Source organism: Branchiostoma floridae, chromosome 6 (assembly GCF_000003815.2).
Source record: "Branchiostoma floridae strain S238N-H82 chromosome 6, Bfl_VNyyK, whole genome shotgun sequence".
NCBI classification, from domain to species: domain Eukaryota; kingdom Metazoa; phylum Chordata; class Leptocardii; order Amphioxiformes; family Branchiostomatidae; genus Branchiostoma; species Branchiostoma floridae.
The window spans coordinates 11565248-11586188 of NC_049984.1; the positions used below are offsets into that span (position 1 = coordinate 11565248).

Below are 20941 nucleotides of genomic sequence, written 5' to 3' on the forward strand. Positions count from 1 at the left end.
AATTAGAATTCATACATGTACACTGCTTGTGAAGTCTAAAAATAATACATTCATGTATATGTAGTCAGTCAGAGGCTTAACAACAATGCCTTCAAACAATTTATCAAAAGAACTTGTACCAGCAAGATTCTAGGGACAGACAAGATTAACCTTCAGCACACTGAAGCAGCTGTTTGGTTTGGTTACATGCTTAGGCAGCATGGTGAAGGTTAAATGTGCCGTTATAACAACAGCCATCTGCTGGCGCGAGCTACAACACTTTGCCAGCAGCACACAAGAAATGACTTCACTTACGTGCCGTTCTGAATTTTGATGAAGAGTGTCCTGACATTTTAAACGACTGCAATTTCATAATATGCCTTTTGAGTCACTGCATAAACATGACGGGAATACAGAGGGCCTTTCGGTTTCCTAACGGCGTGAAAGCCAGGTTACAGAAACTGCCATTAAGTTGGTGGAGATTCAATTTTGTGGTTTAGAGAAAATGGCAGGTTTTTAGTTTATGCTTGAAACAAAGAGGTGGGGGGTAGAAGACAGAATTAGCATTTTTGTGGTGGTTTTAAGTTTGCAGGGAAGAAGTTACTGAAAAAAAACATGAATATTAAACCACAGTGAAAAATTTCAACATTGATAGTAACTTTACTAGTTCAGGTAAAGGGCCATAGAACAGTGTACATCAGTAAGTGTCCATTCAATGGTCTATAAACTAACAGCAACGGCTGGGGATACTAAATGTGTGGCTCAACAGATCATCATAATTGTGGCAGTCATCATCATGTTACATTGGCTTTTGAATTAACTATAGTCTTGGAGTATTGGGAATAAATTTGATTTTTCAACACAGTTTTATATATTAACAATTCTACATTGTGTATTACCTTTTGACAATAACTTGAATTAGGCATGTGTGCATACCTGCAGTTTTCTGATTCATACTGAGGTGCACTAATGCTAAATCATCTGGACAGAAATGCCACTAAATATCGAGTAATGAGTGTAAGGATTCATGAAATACCAGGCCATAATTGCTAATAGAATAATAAATGACAAGGCGGCTTTCATGATGCCTAAGTGGATTACAAGTATATGGTTTCAGAATAATGTATCCATAAATTCGCTGTTTGTGGTGGTTATTCCACGAAAAATGTGGCACATTGGTTTTGAGAAAGTCCACAGGATTTACTGCACTCTAATACATGTAATGTTCCTTTTGTAAGATCCTTGGTAAGAAAAATTGAAGAGGACCAAGCAGTTCCATTTTCAAGCCATATACAATGTATGCGTGCTTCTCTCTAATATCCCTCTTAAAAAAATGTTTCATGTCTTTGATTCTATTTTACCAACTAAACTGTTAAAGGAATTTGAAAAATAACAGGTCATAGTTAACTGGAATTTTGCATAGAAAATCTGTGTATGCTTTGTGAATCAAAAAAACGGTCACATATCATTTTTTTTGACCGTCCTACCTCTTGCAAACCTCCATCTGTCATAAAGCATTGATGATGTGCATCTGGCAAGTTATGATTTGATACTATCAAGCTATGAATTGTTTCTGTAACCCTAAGGCCCAGTATTCCCCTGGGAAATAAAGACAACATCACTTGGAATTAAAGCTGTCAATATTTCACTGTCCTGGAGACTAAAGGGCATCATGATGACAGTCTGTGTTGCTAGATACTTGTGATTCAGACAAGGAACAGATGGTATGCAAATCATGTTGTGTTGTACAATAATGTGCATAACAATTACTACTCTACAATGCTGTGCAAAAAAAGATGGGACGATTTTGATTTTTCTGTGAAGAAAAACAAAACTTCTGAAATTAATGTTTGGCCATTTTTTGGACATACATCTCTCATTGCTTTTCTAGAGTTTTTTGTTGTTGTCTTGTTTTGCAATACTGTCCTTTGATGTATATTTTGTATAGTAGACTGGAATAACTTGTAGAAACTTCAAACAGACTTGGTGACTAAAATGTCACCGGCAGGTGGACCATTATGGGCAAACCAAGATAACAATATCACATGCACATTGAACAATGGGCATTAAATATTAAAACAAACCCTTTTCTGCAATGGTGTCATACCTGATGTAGAATGATTTGTCTATGCAGGACAATATCTATAGTTACACTCAGGTACAATGTATTACAATGTTACTGTGTTTGTATGGAAGAGTGTTTCATCATTTTGTACACCTCTTTTAATATTTTTTCTGTACCAGCATCTATTTTACTATGTATAACAAAGATTGATAGCCTGTGCCAAAACTGTAAATGGCAGATGTTTCATACATGACAGGCTATCAAAGAATGCATCAAAAGAAAGGGAAGAGCCAAATTAATGTGACTCCTGGGACACAATGTTTTCAATACATCCTGCAGTGATGGCTCACTGTACATTATCAAAATCTCTGCATGACTTCAGAAAATTGATACATGAAAGAAGCTTTCAACCACAGGGTTTCTCATTGTTAAGCCATAAGAGGGGCTCGTGCATTAACAACACCCATGACTGTGCACTCTACTTCCTCAGTGTTTTAATGATTTTGGACTCCCATGTTCAATACTGCAGCCAATTTCACAATGCCTGGTGGGGGTCCATTTACCTTCAGAGGCCACATAGGGGCAAGCAATAAATATCTCCACCTGCATGCAGTACCATGCAGTTTGTGGAATCCATACATATTGCACTTGTACTTTGGGAGAATTTCCTTCTGAGAATTTGCTTGAAATATTCTACGTATACATGTAGTCAACCCTAGTAAATTTTACAGCAAAGCATTATCCTTATCATGAGCTTTACATGGTGAAAAATGAAAGCTAAAGCATATCTGGCATGATTTGCAGTAATTTTGATCCTGTAGTAGACAGTTTAAAAAATGAATATTACTGATTCTGACAGAAACAGAAAAATCAATATGCCAGATATACTTAAAGCCTTGTGTTGAACCACCACAGTACAGAATCTTGCCATCATGATCATTCATTTCCATCCAGCTATTCTGAACTAAACTTAGCCTTTTCCTTAATGTAATCAACATTGCAGACCAATCAGGATGCTCAATTCTACTTAGTCTGCTCCTGTAACTGAGTGGTTAATATCCTACCCACCATAGGTTTAACTTCCTTGGTGCCATGCTTTGGACAATGTTTTTGGACACAGGATCCCTTCTATTGTCATTTGTCTCTATGCAGATCAACAAAGCCAGGATTTCTGATATGGCTATTGTGGGACTATGCAAGGGGAATTTCCTTCTAATAGATGAAGTAAGAATTAGTCACGTGGCTGTAATCAAAACAAATCACTTGAAACACTGTTGAAACCTTCTACTTCAAGTCATAACCAGTGAGGGAAAGATAGCTGTTTATAGAAACATGGGCCTTAGTGGACAGCATTAATAAATATGACATACATTGATATATCCCAATACCCTCAGGCTCTTTTCTTAGTGATTTGTCCGCACCCTTCAGGGTTCTTACGGTAAGGACAAGCCCCTTCCATCCCCTTTATTGGCTTTAATACCCAACCCTTTCCTCACCAGACAGGCCTGGCCTGTGAGTCCCACTCCTCTTTGTTGGACCTCTCCTGGATGCGCATCTTGGTGATCTGGGCGTAGCTCAGACCCTGCAGCTTGGTTTTAAAGCCTTCCAGTGAGTTGGGCTTCTCCGCGAGCGCACGCTGGATCTGGTCCCGCACCACGTCCATCACCTGGAATATGTAATCAGGGACGAACCATCTCATAAGTGGGGGTGGTCAGGATATGGGATGCTATAAAAAATATACATTTTTCATAATCTCTTTTATTCTTCAAACTCAATGCTATTGTTGTTCGTAATGACAAGAGCGAGGCTGATAATTTATGGTGATTAGCCATTGTCAGGTTGGTTTGAACTAGATTGGCCCATGACAATGGGAGACCAAAATAACTCCAAATCTAATGAACTCCCATACATCAATAATCAGCCTGTCGTGCCATCTTGGGAATACAGTTATGGTCAGCATTTAAGATACTAAAATTTGACCTTTTTATACAATGGTGAAGCTGAAAGCATATTGCATACTTGTGCCCGTTTCTAATTCTGTTGGATGTTGACCGTAACAGGTTGAATACCATTTGCTCAAGGATGTTATTTCAAGGTCACATGCATTAAGCGCAAACGTCATTGAGTATAGGTAACGACTATGATACTGTAACATCTATTATCATAATACCGGTACGTTTACGACGATTTCTCTAGCCATACTGATTTGACAAATTGTCAACGCATCATTTTCTCCAGTTACATGTTGCTGTTATAGGTTACCCTTGCCACTTCTTCTGTGTAACTTTTCTGCCACTCTTGTCCTGCTAAAAGCGTAATATTGTAATTGTAACACGCCGCGGAATTACACGGCGAACGGGCGCGTGGTTGGGAGGGGGTAAAAATACCGGTAGGAAGAAACACGGCACAATTAACTGCCGCTATGTACATTTATACATCCTCTGATGTTCCTTCCTTTTCTGTCAGTAAATGCATAAAACATAAACTTGCATGAGCATACAAAATGTCATGAGAAAACGGACGTATACTGTCAAGAATTTTCATTTAACTCCTGTCCGTCACAACCGCTATGACGTAACACTTCACTGCTAGCGTAGATACAAAAATGGCGGGAAAATGGCGGCGTACGTTCAATTTTGCCCATTCAGTCGTAGATCCGGGCTATTATGCAACGGTTCTTCACACTTTTACATGAGTTGTAGGTCACCAACAGAAATTCAAGATTGTTGTTGAATCATGTTCGTCTTGTGCCGTGAGCATGTGTAATTATGATCTATAAATTTGGCAATGAATGTGACAGTGTGTTCGTCCCACGACGAGCTGCCTACCCCGAAAAAGATACTGAAAACTTTTGGCCTTGTTGTCTTCGAATGCATTGTTATCGATGCTTTGTAAATGATGTATTGGACACCTAGATGTCTGAAGTGTGCACAGCTCAGAAATAACTATTGTTGCATGTGTAGATCTCTTTAAGTTCCAGTGTTTTGAATCTACCGGTATAAGTCTTACTACCGGTATTATGCCAATGCATGTTAAATGCCTTTAAGTTCACACTGGAATTGATTACATGGTAGGAAGAAAATATCAACGTTCAAGCACAATATTCTGTACAAAATATTTACATCACACATTGAATTGAAGTTTGTTCTAATATATACTGTGCACAATTTTGCCACAATAGAACCTTTCTTCTGAAATATTTTCTCACACACTTTGGCCATGACATCACCAAGGGCCCTCTGCAATAAGCAACGATTAAGTGCTCTCAGTAGGTGACCAATAACGTTTGCACCAGATGAATGTGTCAGTAACAATTTAGACTTAACTGTCATGACAGTAATTCAGTTGATGTCAGACACCCATTTACAGAATGATGTCCCCATACTAAGTCAGCTAATTTCATCTGTGCTACAACTGGATGCATGAATGATTATGCAGGGATTAAAATGCTGGGTACATACACACTTTTGTGCACCTTAAATTGGACCGTTGCACCTACAATGTAGGTACTTGTGGAGGGTTTTGTACCTGACGGTAATGTTGTGTATCTACTAATAAAATATATAGCACATTCTTGAGATTTACGGGTCAGGAAAAAGAGAAAACCTTTATTATATGACTCTCATTCAAAAGGTAGCTATGGAATTTATGATTCATGCTTTAAAGAGATGCAGTAAAGCTTATCTTTGTAATTAGGGTTTGCTGACATTCTTCTTTATTTTGTGTTGTGCACCCAGATTTTTTTTGTTGTGTACCTAAATTCTAGGTTAGGTGCTCCAGTGCACCTGTTCCCCAAAACTAATTTCAATCCCTGTTATGTATATAACGTTACATCAAATATGCAAGCCTTATATTCCATTAAGCATTGCCACTTTCCCCTTTATGTATCAGATTAGCCGAAAGGCACTTCAGCCTACTAATACTTCAATCATAGCACAATCTATTTCATGTTTAATATTTCATCCAAATGGTGCGTCTATCATGCACATCTCTCTAAATTCAAGATATCACTTGGAATGACTACCAGCTTGCCTGTGCAGAGTATAGCCAACGCTAATTTCCCATTCTCATTCCTACAAAAAGCTCCCTGATACCTGATGAGAGGATGTTGTAACAAAACCATCTCCTACTTGTAAGGGAAGATAATTTGCCAAATTGTAAGATTTTTGTTTGCTCAATATGGTTATTGACAGAAAGAAGAGCCAGGTAATGTCATAAAATGGCCAGTTTACATGTCAGAATGGGTTTTCCATCTACCTCAAACTGATCACCAGGATACGATTGCTTCAAGGTTATAGAACTCACTAAACCAAAATGCTATAAACAGCAAAGAACAGTTCAGCTATAATCCCACCCAGCTCATAATTATTCATGATCTGTTTCCTGTGAACAACCACATACTTAGTAATTTTCTCATTTGTTGACCTACACAAAGCAAGTACAGATGGTATGCTTTTAATACAAGTAGAATGAAAACCAAGTTTCTCACAAAGCATGCACATTTTCACAAAGCTGCTTAACGTGAAATGGGTTTGGCACTTTATTGGTCATGGCATAGTTTGATAATCTAACGCTATCACAGCTGCCAATGTCTCTTTCCTCCGCAAACGATTCGCAGATAGGATAAAAGAGACTCAGAATATCATTTGGACATCAGGCTAGTCATGGCAAGCATATACTGTATATCTCTACAAATGGTAAAACAATCATTAATGTTCTAGCTGCCCTTTACGGCAACTTTCTACATGTCATTGAATGTCTTCCAGATCCACATCGCTACAATGCGCTTAACGGGATAGTTGGGCACAAAGCCTGTGACAAGATAACATTTGACACTTAGAATGCTCGAGTCATGGCCAGCCACAAACCACCATCATAAGCTGGCACACTCAGCCCTTAGAGATTCACAGGGATAATGTATCATTGACTTGAGGGTAATAACGAGTCCCCAGGTGGCTGGGTGGACTAGATTAAAAATGTAGGAATGATTAATTCATCGAGCACACATGTCACCTCTGTTCAATAGTAGGTCAATACAGAAATCATACTGAATTCAATCTTTTGCAGTGGTTTTACTCTCATGGTTTTAACAATGACCTCTCTACTGCAGATTCAAGACACTGTGAATTTCCTTGCATGACTGAAAGATAGAATTGTTCCATAGAATTGTGAATTTAAGAGACCTCCTTTATCCCCCTATCACGAAATAACACCGCCACAAAAGTACATTGATTTAGAGTTCATTGTACATATGACTGACTATCACTACCTTTATCTGAAATCCCCTTTTGTGAAGGTACATAGCACCTTACCTTGTTAAAGTCCTCATGCGTGGCCCTCATTTCCTTCCATGTCTTATTGAGCAGCTGGATGCAGATGCAGAAAAACTCCTCGAAGGCGTGGTCATGGGTGTAGAACATGGGGTAGTACTCCTGCCCTGTCTCTGTGGCTGGGGGAGGGAGGGAAATATGGGTTATGTGGGGATCTAACTGGATTGTCTCAAACTGTGCAAGTAAATTATGCCACCTCTGTGAATTTGTAACAATTTTCCCTTCAGGTTGCACTGACATGCAATGCATTAGCCTACCAAGCCCAGATGAGCAAAGAACAAAACGGCCGCGCTGGAAATGTCACATTCTCTAAACCAGTTAACCATCGAAATATGTCTACGGTTCAATAATGAGAAGTACTTACGTATTTCGCCCACTTTAAGAATCTTGCACAGCATCTTGGTCAGTTCTATGGAGCTTTTCCCAAAGGCACATTCGTGACCATCTTGTCTGCAGGAGTTCTCCAGTACAAGCTGTAGCATCCAGAGAGGAAAGAATGGTTGAGTTCATTAATTATCAATGTATTTTACTCCTTTATTTAGATGATGACTGTTTATCTCAATCATGTCTTTTGTTACTTGTAACAGTAACATAAAATACAACTACATGTACACAATGTATCTGTATGTGCACAATGTATTTGTATTTACTTCCTACAAGTTGCACAAGTATCAGATCATACAAAAATAAAACAGAGTTTGGAGACTTCATACAAATACAGACAAACACACCAACTGATTATGATACCTCCATTTTGACAGGGTAATAATGAAAGTCTCACCTTTGTATAGCTTTCAGCATGGTACTTGGCAAAATATACCATAAGGTCAAGTGCAAGTACACCAGGAGGAGTCTCCAAGAAGTCTAAGGCAGGGTTTGTATAATTCTGTTGGTAAAAAAAAGACAAACATCAGTGGTACGATTTTGAAACACATTTATAATGCAGTAGAAGCCAGTTAACCGCACACTTCTGTTAATTGCACAGAATCCCCGTGCGGGGAAGTGCGGTCCAGCTGGATAACTTTGCATTATTGCACCATCCGGATAATCGCACGATATACGGCAAATTGAGTACGGCTTCTACTGTACTAGACATAAGAATACTTACATTACTGAAGACTTGGGTAGACATTTTTAAATAGGCAAGTTCACAGTTCTCACTTCTAAGTACCCGTGTATAGCAAATTGCCTTGTGGGTGATATTTTAAAGATCAAGGCAACTGAGACATAAACAAAACGACTCTGGACACTGTTTGCCAAACCGAGACAATGGTCGAGACAAGAATAAGTTTGAAGCCTTCGTCTTTGACATATTACCCACGATACAATTTGCTGTGCATGTGCACTTAGAATCATGAACCTTCTCATTTTTCAGTAATTGTAACCATTTTTTGACATAAAAGATATCTTCATCTGGATAGAGAATATCTCACATTAGATAAACAACAGCAGGTTCATTTCAACTTAACAACTTCAAGACATCCGGATCCCCAACTACATCTTACACATTTACAAAGACCATCAGCTATTTCTATCAATCTTCACATAAAGTAATTTCAGATACCGTGAATCCAAGCTTCTTGTAGTCCCTGGTGTATTTCTCAGCTGTTTTCCTGGGAGGTGGGATGGAGCCTGATAAGTCCTGGTCATTGTCGAAGGCCACTTTTCTCAACTCTATTATCTGGTCTTTCAGCACCTTCATATGGGAGGAGGAATACAAAAAGCACATGTATCAAAAGAGACCTCTAGCAGTGACCGACAGTATTGCAGGACATGGTTCACTATAATAGACTGTTGTGATTGCATATTAAGTCTCAATTACATCATGAATACTAACATAACAGTGATGTTTACAAATTACCAAAAATAGTGAGAGAACAGAGAGGATGGTTAGTTTTCTTCATATATCCTGCAAGAAAATACAGTCATTGATTATAATGATTTAATAAATGTACCTGGTCATTTTGGTCCAGCTTGGTCATTCTGCGCTCTTCTAGCAGGTTGAAGGATAATGTCTGGTGCACGTACAGCTGGTGTGCCATCTCTGTACCTACTTGCCGAGGACCCCGGATCACATGCTGAAACACAACAAAAATATCATGTACAAGCCAGTGAAAGTGAAGAAGTGAAAGTGATCTCTAATCAGTTAAGCTCATATTAACTCAAAGAACATATGAACCAATCTGGTTATGACAAAGAAAACAGAAGCTATGTGCAGTAGTTCACTGTACCCAGAAATCCCCTTAGCTGTTTTTTTACAAATACAAGGAACAGTATGTCATGGCCTAACATCCTACTAAGCACTGCAACTTTTAGCTTTATCACAATGGTTATGAACATGCCCCTCCTATTAGCATACAGTTGTTCCCTCTCTGCTAACCAAGCTGGTCATAAAGCTAAAGTTGAACACACTTCTTCAAACACATATATATCAAAGCCTGTCTCTTCACATGTTGGCATAGCTTCGCTCTTGTCAAACTGGTATTTGTCATCAAGCAGAGTTGAAGAATAGACTTCTTTGCACTAGTTAACACTTTGTATTGCCTCACTGATGACTTGTTTGCACCTTCTGTTTAAAGCCAAAATTTCAAAATGTTCTCTTCTGCAGTACCTGAAGAAGTCATGTCATTTAAACTCCATACCTATAGCCATGACAGGCTGGTAGGCATTGCATACATATTTAAAAAAGAAAGAAATTTCATATGGGAGAAATCATGGCACTGAATTTCAACAAGGATTCTAGAGTCCATTCCAAGACACCATGCGGATGTTTGTGGCCATTGTTTAGAATTGATTTTAAAGTTTTGTAATCATATGTCTAGGACATTTGATACTTCAGAAATATTTGTAACACTGTTTCAACTTTATAAATATTTCCCTGGTCCTGTAAAACTTTGGAAATATTCATCGTGTGGAATTGGATACTTCTAATGGTTTCTAAATAATGATAACAGCATTCTACCATTATCTACCATTTTCTACCATTTTTTGTAAATGGTTCAGTGGGCTGGGAAAATAGCAATTCACACATCCTTGCAAAGTATGGTTGGGTGCCATGAAACAATGGCCCACCACAAAGGATCCACCAGTGAAATCTAAAAATATACAGATACAACAATAGGGCTTACTTTTATGGGGGCAATAAACTAATTTAACCATTTGGCGAGGTTTACCATTTTTTGTAAATGTGAAATAATCACACTGAGGTTTCACAATTATTCTAAATAAAGATATTTTTGTACAGTTACTTTCAAAATGTTTCTAAAATATTCAAAGGAATTCAAATATATGAGTACTTTCTCAGTCAATTTTTTAAAAATAATTTAATTATTGTGGCTCAGATATTCTTTTATTCAAAATAATTCAGACTAATTATAAATATCGCCTAAAAACCCTCATGGTGTCTTGGAATGGACTCTATGTCAAACCATAATCTTGCTTAATTCAATTATGGCAAAATAGTACAGACAAGGTAGTGGTACAAGAAAGGTTCAAACACACATAGGCCAAGGGTGAAAAAATAGGGTACTGAAGATGTTCACTGCATTATCCAAGGTACTTACATTTAATATAACATTCCTGATCTGCTTGGCATTCAGCTTGTCACTCAACGTCTGCAAAATAATTTAAAAAAGAACTCATTAGTCTCAACCATGGCTAAAGATTTGCCAACACACAAAATCAAACATTGACATACAGTATCTATGAATTGTTAAAAACACTGGCAAACCAACAAATGCAGTTATCTATACAAAAATGGGTAAGACCAAGGTAGAATTATATTTTACTAAAAAGAGGAGTTAATTCCACCAAACAGGACAGTTTATTTCTATCTACAAGTATTAGAAGGTTGAACTTTATGTATTATCTTTGTTATCTTAAGTCCAATGCCTGTAACAATATCAACAGGCCATTAAATAAATCATCTCCGAAAAGAGTATGTGTGAAGGCTGTTATATGTGGTGGAAGTTGTTGGAAAAAGCGCCCATGAATCTATCATGAGAGAGATCATCATCCTCAAGCTCTTTTAGTAATTACGAGCAAGCTGTTGTCCTTAGGCAGATGATGAGGCATCCACAGCACATTCTGGCAGCCTTGTATCCAAACTGGAAACCAGTGTCAGAAGTGATCGTAAAAATGACTCACTACAACAGTAGTGTCGTACACAGCTGCCAAACGAGCCAAAGATGGCTTCCAATGGATGAAAATGCTTTCTCAAGCAACCATCAAAAGAGGAGAGACAAGCATCCTGACTGACAAATCAGCAAAGGTCCTCCCTTGATTGAATTAGATGAAGTAAAGGTCTCTCCTGGCAACCTGTCTACCAGATGAAGCCCTGACCCCTTGTTGATTGAGCTAGCTGATTGGAGGCAGAAACAAGTTGTATCAGTGGTTGGCACCGGTTGCTACAGCCCAATGCAAAACTACATGTACTGAACCCTTATATTAATAGAGCACAGTATATTGTAATTATTCTGAATGTTGACAGCTGTTAAATCCATATCAGACCATGTCCCTCAGACTCAGGTGCATCTACATGTACAGCAGTCAATATTTATGTCCATTTTTCCACTCATTTGTGGCACATAGTGCAGCAATTTTTTTCTGTTTCCGTTCCAAGCTAGATTTCTACCGGATGGGGTTATTCTCAAGGCACCTTCTTGAACACAGGACCACTTTTACATCCCTTACAAAAGAAGAAGAAAGAAGGAAAAAAGTGGCCTCCCCAGGATTAAACCAATTAAAGTAATTGGAACCAGGAGCTCAACTGTGAGGCTGCTACCAGTTGAGCTACAAGGACACCCCACTCCTGGCCTAAACTCAGCTATACGATCAAAGAAACAATCCAGATATCAGGAGAGAGATACCTCGTGCAAGAGCAAGCAATTCACGAAAAATCCAAACCATCACAAGAGAAGTAGAGATTATAAGAAGAACTCTTCAGAGCACAGAGCAAGTTGGAGTGTTCCATAAACACTTGTCCCTGGTATGCAAGGTACCGGGTAGACCTCTTTCTGGACAACTGTCTCTCGACCACCAGACATTAGTGAGATTAGTATTCCAGTTGGAGACACGTCAGTTCTACTCACAATGCTTAACTCGGACCCATTTCGTTGCCAGCACTCCTCTTCATCAGACAAGTCTGCCTCTGAGTGGGCTCTCTTTTGAGGGAAGCATGAAATGAGGAGTCATCAAACACTGCTAAATCATCTAGACCAGTTTTGAAACACCTTACCCCACCTTGATCATTTCAGGTGAAACCACGTTTTTCCTTCTAACTGACTAGTTTGTCCTGTAACTTTATTTCACAAAACACGCTAGCTGTAAGGTTAATGTAAATGCCTTTAAGTTCACAATGATCCCATTTCGCAGTAGGGAGAAAATTGTGTGTTTGTGGTGGTTTTAAGTTCAAATTGGGTCTATAGAAACACACATCAAACACCTGTTATAAGTCTGCTATGAAGCAATCACTGCAAAAAATGCGAATTTCAACATAGAAAAGCAAAACTTTAAAGAACTACATGCAACATGTTACATGTACAGTAATTTCAAGTAGTACTGTGCAATCTGTAATGCGCTACAATAGCATGTAATTTTAGAGAAAATAAAGAGCACATGAACCAAACATACCTTTCTTTTCACCTCAGGTGCTCTAAGGAACAAGGCATTGATCAAGGCCACAGCGTTACACTGGATCTCCTGGTTGGAGCTGGGTAGGAACAACAAGACAAGTTCAACATTAAGCATCAATTTTTCAAAGACCAAAGAAACTCAAAGCCATGGCATTGGAACCTTCTTACCTATCCTTATCTTCTAGACGGTTACAAGAAATCAGCCATCATTGAATTATTTCTATGTTCTCCTCATAAACAGTTCTTGCATAATGTCACCTTTGGTACTTAATTGCTTCATGCAAATTAGTACGGCAGCTGTTTATTACAAATATAAACAGCAAAGAGAATTATTCCCAGCTTACTACCTCACAATACAGCAAACACATAACATTATGTACAAGTCAAGTGTAACATTCCTGATGTTAGACTAATTGGCTGAAAGCGCATTAGGAATATAAACCATGAGTCCTACTTATGATTCTCATAGGTACTTCCCCAGTTTTGTATGTGTATCACATATGCGAAGTGTTTCTTTCCAATGTCATTTGAAATGCTGTTTCAAAACCTAGCCAAGTACAGAATTGCTGAATAGAAATGGGATTGAACTGCCATTTTTTTTTACAAATGTAGCAACCTCTTAAGTTAGCTACAAGCTGAAGAATGGGTTGTAACTGTTGTGTTTTCAGTCAGCAAAAATGGCTCTCTACTGCTGTGGTTCAATTACATCGCTGAGAGGTTTGACTGTAACTGACCCAAAACGGAGGCAAGTTGACTGTGCTATTGTAGGTCAACATGAACATGCATACATGAAAGGTTGTAAGACTAAAATGTCAACTACACCACAAATACCATAAAAAGAACACCTAGAATAAGACTGATATCCTAATACAAAGCTGTTAACATGAGTTTTGTTTAGCAGGTTTCCATAACAAACAAGACCACAATTTGACAGAGGACTACATGCAGTAAAACATGGATAGGATAAAACCTACACAGATACTTACAAGGCATTAAAACTTCCTTCTTAGGTTATTCATTGTCAATTGGCAATCTACATAAAGGTCGAATTACTACAAAAGGGTTTTGATAAGCATTACACCTGCACTTGTCTTTTGGCAGGGATCAATCAATCAATCACCTTTTTTTAGGAATGCAAAATGGGATCCAATGTTTGAAGAGATACTGTAAATGCATTTAAGTTTGCGGGGATTTAATTTCGTGGTAGTGGGAAAAAGGACTTTTCGCGGTGGTTTTATTTTCGCGGTAACACCATAGCCACTGCAGTCTAATACCATAATAGAAAAATGTTTGTGGTGGTTTTAAGTTTGCGGTGAAGTGGTCACCGCGAAAACCGTGAACATTAATCCACCGCAAACATTTCTGCATTTACAGTACCTCACACATGTTAAAGGGAATGGGCTAGCAACCCTCCCTGCAAAAATATAGCCTGTCACTGAAGAGTAAGGAAATTTGCTGCCCTATGTGCCACAAGGCATTACAATGGTCTGAACGAATGAACAAACAAACACTTGAAAAAACAGACACAGAGGAGAAAACCCTCTTGGTCTTACAGCTACTACCATGCCATGACTGATGTGTTATCATTTAAGAAAGCCAGGCTACATGTTGCTACATGTACAAAAATGTACAATACAGTATGTCAGTATGTTTGCAGTACTTCTACACGATGACACTGTTCCTCCACCCATCGCATGCAAGGTGTCTATTGTGCTAAAAGTATCCTGTTTACAGTTTGCATACATTTCACTTGTGGCTGAGAGCCATCTTCCTGGTGTAATACCATCATCAATTATAAATATCAACGAGGCACAAGTCACAACCAAAAATCACACAAACATGAGTGGTTTAATCACTTCATATCAAAGCCATGTCAAACTATGATTCAACAAGAGATACCTGAACTTGATCTTGAACATTTTGTCAATTGTTAACAAATGAAGATGGTTCTTTAAAAAAAAACTTTACGAGATACTACGAGATTCTACTTTACGAGATACAAAAGAATAGAGCAGTTGTACATGTATGGTGGCCTAATGTCAATCATAAACCTTAAGATATTCAAACATTCAAAATCAAGCACCATATAACTACCTGCATAAGAACAGTTCGTTCCCTACCTTTGAATGTGTGATATGAGGTTTCCAAAGGTGACTTCAGTAGACACTAAGCTGTACAGCTCATAGCTGAAAGGAAGGCAGTAGGAGCTATCAGTGAGAATGGAAACATGACCTCATACAGGATGTCCCCCACATTGTGTAAAAACAAACAATGAAATAATACAAGGGGATACTGGCCTAAAAGCCCTAAACATGGCTAACTATGTTCACTGGGTATCAGTCCATTACATCAAAGACAGTTTTACTGAAATGCTGATTTTCCATTTCCTGCAAAAACATGCAAATGTAAGAAGGAAAGCATACTTACAATCTCCTTATTAGGGTCTTAAATACTTCTTTATAGTAAATCACCAGATTTACTATAAACAATGAATGGTCCATATGATGGTCCATATATCGGGTCCGCAAATAGATAGATATTGGTATTCTAATAAAAATGGCTTTCAACCAATTCTTCTTACAACTACAAGCAACTAACTCTCGTAGACATTTGGCAATCTTAAACAATCTACCTGCATCCAATATAATAACTGTCACACTTAACTTACCTGTTGAGGGCAATAGACTCTAGTATAGCCAGAGACTTCTGCAGGATAGTAGCATCGGCGGAATGTCTATTTACAGAGGTGGCCACCTACACCCAGAAAAAGGACACAGGATATCAGCTTTGTCTTACTCTAACCTGCCCCTACCCGTATCAATCTGGTATCTTCCACTATATCCTTCCTCTCATCTTTCTCAAAGAAAAAACTGCATAAAAAGGCTCAAATCACCCCCTCAGTACAGAAGATGGCACATCCAGGGCACTGAGCTTGGACTGTACCATTTCATTATAGGGAGGCTTTGATAATGTCATTCCTGAAAGACACAAGTACAGGAAATGGGAAGCCATATGCCTTAAGAGATAGCCTACTCTAGAAGGCTTCCTAAAAGTACAGTTACAGTTTGGTTCTTTTGATGAAGTTTCCTATTTGTTTAAAGCTGTGAACCTATCATTATTTAAAACCTTCTTGGTTATAAAGGAGGAAATGTAGTTCAACTGCAGTCTCTTTGTGAAATTAACAGGGTATTCTAAAATGTAAATGTTAACGTAGAGATTGTAGTCTATTCTGCCAGTAGTGATCAAGTTCTAGATCTTTGTCAGTACAATCAGTGATTCTACCAGTAGAGATTGGATTTGCCAAATGTGCTATGCGTGTGGATATTTCGATTCAAGAAGCTTTGCTTCATGTCACTTTAGATCAGCAGAAGCTCATGATTTATCAGTTCAAGACCAGCTTACCACATTTCTACAATCCCAATCATGACCATGACTCTACTAGTTGAATCAGATCAAATCTATTCCCAGACATATTTCAACAGCAAATCCACATATTTCCTGTATAATTTCTACGTGATGTGTAGCAATGTTTGCATCATATATCAATGACAGTGTTTTCACTTTAAAGTTATGCTTCCAACTAGTTAATCAATTGTTAGTCCACTTCAATTTCATATGAATGTACATTGTATCTTTTTTTTAATATTTCATACTACCGGTATGGTTATCTCTCTGCCCTGTACTTACTCGTTTGACAAAAGTAGGAGTGAGGTTATCCCAGGACACCACTCCATGGTCCATCAGTTCCAGAAAGGCAGTCAGGATGAAGGCTAAATTTTCTCCAGTTCTAAGACAAAGATATTTACCATGTATTCAGTCAATTTAACATAAGTTGACCTTTATTTGTTGTGTACCTGTATGTTAGTTGCATTTAAAGTTGGGTACTGAGAAGTCAAAAAAGATTTGATAACCATGCATTTGAAGATGATGGGGTCAAAACCATTCCGTGCCTTATTGAAACATTTAAATGCATTGTGGGAGAATATGCCACTTACAGCTGAAGACAATTATTCACCAGACAACATGCAGAGCATTTGTGGCATAGGTAACCTATGACACCAACATATAACAGATGGAAATGATGGTTTTGAAAGATTGCTGTAACTTGACTAACAACTAGAGGTCATCTCAGTTTAAATAAGTGTTTAATGAAATCTTACTCAGAGCCGTTCTCGACCATCCCCGCAAGAAGAGGGACTCCGTCTCTTGAGATGAACTCGCTGGCAAAAGTGACATCAGCCGAGATTTTGGCCAGCTTCTGTAAAGCCTTACACTTCTCTACCGAGTCCTCTCCTTTCATACACAGCACAATATCTGCAGCTGTTTTGGACTGAAAAGGCAGAAAAATGTTCAGCCTCTTTATTGTATCAATTGTATCTTAAGGCCATACCAATTTAATTTGTTGGTTCTCGGATTTTTTCCTAAAAAAATTGAAGCGACAGGGCGAAAAAAAAAAAAAAAAAAAACTTGCAACAAGTCTGGGTTCAGGTCCAGGCTGGTTAGTCCAGACCTGAACTCATGGTATACGTGTGATAGAAATAGTTAATCAGTTAAAATTACATGCAAAATTGCATGTTGGCATAAATTTGTACAATATACATTAAATTATGTACAGTTGCTACAGTAAACAGAAATGTTCACAAAACATCTCAAATAGACCAATATAGTATTTTTACAAAGATGCAACGACAACAACAAACATTATTTAAGTTTGCCTCTAGAAATAAAATACCATCGCTGGAAGACTTATTTGCTCTCTGAGTTGATAAGAATCTGTCTATCCAAGGCTCTAATTACATTTCATGGTCAACTGGTGCAAATTGGGAAAAAAATTACAAATACTTCCACTCCCCCCAAAATACATGAACAAGCCAAAGTACTGAACTACATGTTGCATAAAACCATAGGTTTATTCTCTCTTTTTGTTACATGTACAATTATTTGTTGACAAAAAATTAAGATGCAGTTTGATTAAACTTCCTTAGAAAAACCTAATGTTAGATGCAAATCAGCACTGAAATGGTACACCATGTACTATCTAGCCAAATCTGCAGTTCCACTAAAAACAGCGTGGGGCGCTTTTTTGACTTACAGAAGAAGAAAGATGGCCGCCCAAGATTTTCAGACTTCATTTTCATCTCCATTTGGAAGACTTTGAGCATTTCAGGCATATCAAAACATGTTGGCTATGGAGGTACAAGAGTGAAAAAGTATTGGTGATTTATTGAGTTGTTTGTTTGGGTGCCGATTTCTGTGTTTCAATTGAAAATTTGCATGTGAAAGTGTGTGTGAGAGAGAGCACATGCTCAGCCGAACTTCTGGTTCTGCTACGTTATGTTATGCCCATGTGTATCTCATTTATGATGATTTATTTGTTCCTAAATATACTTTGCAACAAAAAAGATATGAATCAATTGGTAGCAAAGGACTTGGGGGTGAGAAAAAGTAAATGCACTGGTACTTTCCAGACGTTCTGTTTCTCTAACGGAACCAAAGTTTTGCAGCACGATTACTGAATGGAATTTTTTTTTTTTTTTTTTGAAATTGGGAAAATTAGAAGCGGCGATTCCGAGAACCAACGAATTAAATTGGTGTGGCCTAATCCTCTGAATTTTGATTTCTTACAAAATGGGACTAGATTATTCTGTGAATATTTTATTGCTGAACACATACAATATATACACATGCACATACAATACATTAAAATATGTAAGGTGTCAACAATGTAGACTGAAACTTCATTAAGCTGTCACCCAGTGTTATAAAGTCAGTAGCAAGAGACATGAGGCAAAAAAAAACTATTATTAGGGTTGTTGACTCAAAACCTGACCAGAGATATTGAGTTCAAAACGCTGACAGGTCCTGATGTTGTACCTTTGGATATGAAAGTAAATGGAGGTCCAGTTTTTGAGGACAGTCACACCTTAAGTATGCTAAAGAACCCACTAGACTTCTCCATAAGAGTAGAGGTCCATCCCGGTGTGAGCAGATCAAATAAATCTGCCCAGATATGCAGCTTATACCAATCATAACTTACAAACCTGGTGTGTTACGCCATGAGGCGGTTTACCGGGTATGCAATAAAAATAAACATAGAATACATGTAAGCTTCAATAAGATAACCACTTACAGGAGATGTGGTGAGCTTCAGTACAGTTCCATTCTTGATCTCGTTACGGTTCTGTGGAAAGGACAGATCTGGTGGTGAGACAGTCATTTCAGCCATTGCTTCAACTGTAACTAGACAGTGTGACTTTGTACTGTTCACTCCTTTGGTGTCTGTCATGTTTTCTAAAATTCAATTTTCGTTGCATACATATTCACACAATCACAGCAAACATCAACATGCATAGGTCATTCCATTTTGCGTCTGTAGCCCAGGGACAAGCAGTTACTATATCCTAGGGGCTGGAGAAATTCCTTTTATTCCTAAATGTCATTTTCCTTACATAATTTTGCTTGCAAACATTAAAAAAAGGGATTACGTGTATTATTATTTTTTCTTTCCACAAGACATTCGCAAAATCTTCAGCTTTTATACTGATGTCAAACAGAGAAAAACTGAAACTCTGATATCGCTTGCATATTTGCAAGGTAGCTTCCACATGACGTGATATGAGTTAGAATGATGTTACCTTTTCTGTGATGTAGGTTTGAGTGTTGTCTGAGTACTGCAGGGCATACTGCTCAGAGCTGGGGACCTGCCATCTGGAATAAACAGTGTGAAGTTCAAATTTAGTAATAGAAAATGATACTTAGAATTAGTAGAAAAGAATTTTCTTACAAAAATCATATTTGTACATTACCACTCAGTCGTGTTCTTTTAAAATAATTGTTGTAATGACCACCTTATTCATTTCATACAATTTCAAAGAATCCAGTGAGACTAATGAAAATCCAAAATTGTTGTTGACTTGGTTTAGCACCAATATCCAAATTTCATGCTCAGATAAGCATGTAAATTGGTGTTTTCACAAAACAAAACAGTCTGGACTCCAAAAAGGAAGGAAATACCTGTCTGCATTTCTTGCGGGTCTTTTTCTATAGCAATCATATTGTCGATCATTCTACAGGTTTTGGTCTGAACTGAAGAATATGTAATACAAAAAACTAAAAACCAATGGTAACAATGAAGACAAATTCATGTTGACATCTCACTGCAAAAACTGAGGGTATAAAACTCAAACAAATATTTTAGGATTTACAGTAGGAGATGTTAGCAATTGGCAGAGGTGTGCTGACACAAGCCCCCTGTAAGTCCCTCATTAGCATGGTAATTCACACCAGCAAGAAGCCAATTATCAGATAATCCCTCCCAGGACATCCCCTCCCCCTGGGACATCCCCTGGGAAGTTTGCATTTGGGCACAAAATCTATCTTTTTTGTCCTATTGACAGAAATAGGACTCTTACATACAGTTTTAGCTGCACTACAGCAAGAAGTTGTTGGGATGACCTAGCCTGGAATCCAAATCATAGCTGCCTGGTCTCTTTGTCCTCTTGAACAAAAATTTGTGTAATACTACTCTCCAAGCAGAGGTTAGGCTCTGATGGACATCAAGAAACACTGATAAAAACGACTAAAAAAAGGGGAAAAATAGCTGGAGCCTAACCTCGGCTTGGATAGCATGTAAAACAATGACAAAGAGACTTGGATTATATTCAGAACTATAATTTGGATACCAGGATAAGGAGGACCAGCCATTTCTTTACAAATTATGACATTTTCTTTGGTTCCAACAAATACAAGGAGGACATTGGTTTCTATTAATTTCTTACATGTATCATTGCCAGGTTTTGACAAGAAAACAGGGCAGCATTAAGAAAATAATGAAAACAACAATTTAAGATTTTCTCTCAACGCTAATATCCAAAGAAAGCTAGTCTAAAGGAAACCAAATCTGTTGTTGACAAAATAATCTGGTCTAATTCCCA

At 37.9% G+C, this 20941-nt stretch overlaps 1 protein-coding gene across 1 annotated transcript in view; it reads right to left on the minus strand.

Moving 5' to 3' along the window:
• LOC118418042 (engulfment and cell motility protein 1-like) overlaps positions 1 to 20941 on the minus strand; it is a gene marked incomplete in the record, with an annotated part of 37717 nt that overhangs the window by 8733 nt on the left and 8043 nt on the right. Inside the window, 15 exon segments of the mRNA XM_035823849.1 lie at positions 3541 to 3710; positions 7357 to 7493; positions 7739 to 7847; positions 8156 to 8260; positions 8939 to 9070; positions 9330 to 9452; positions 10938 to 10988; positions 12465 to 12536; positions 13006 to 13084; positions 15128 to 15193; positions 15676 to 15761; positions 16695 to 16794; positions 17168 to 17337; positions 19138 to 19188; positions 19643 to 19715. Of these exon segments, the coding sequence (XP_035679742.1) occupies positions 3541 to 3710; positions 7357 to 7493; positions 7739 to 7847; positions 8156 to 8260; positions 8939 to 9070; positions 9330 to 9452; positions 10938 to 10988; positions 12465 to 12536; positions 13006 to 13084; positions 15128 to 15193; positions 15676 to 15761; positions 16695 to 16794; positions 17168 to 17337; positions 19138 to 19188; positions 19643 to 19715 (1524 nt within the window).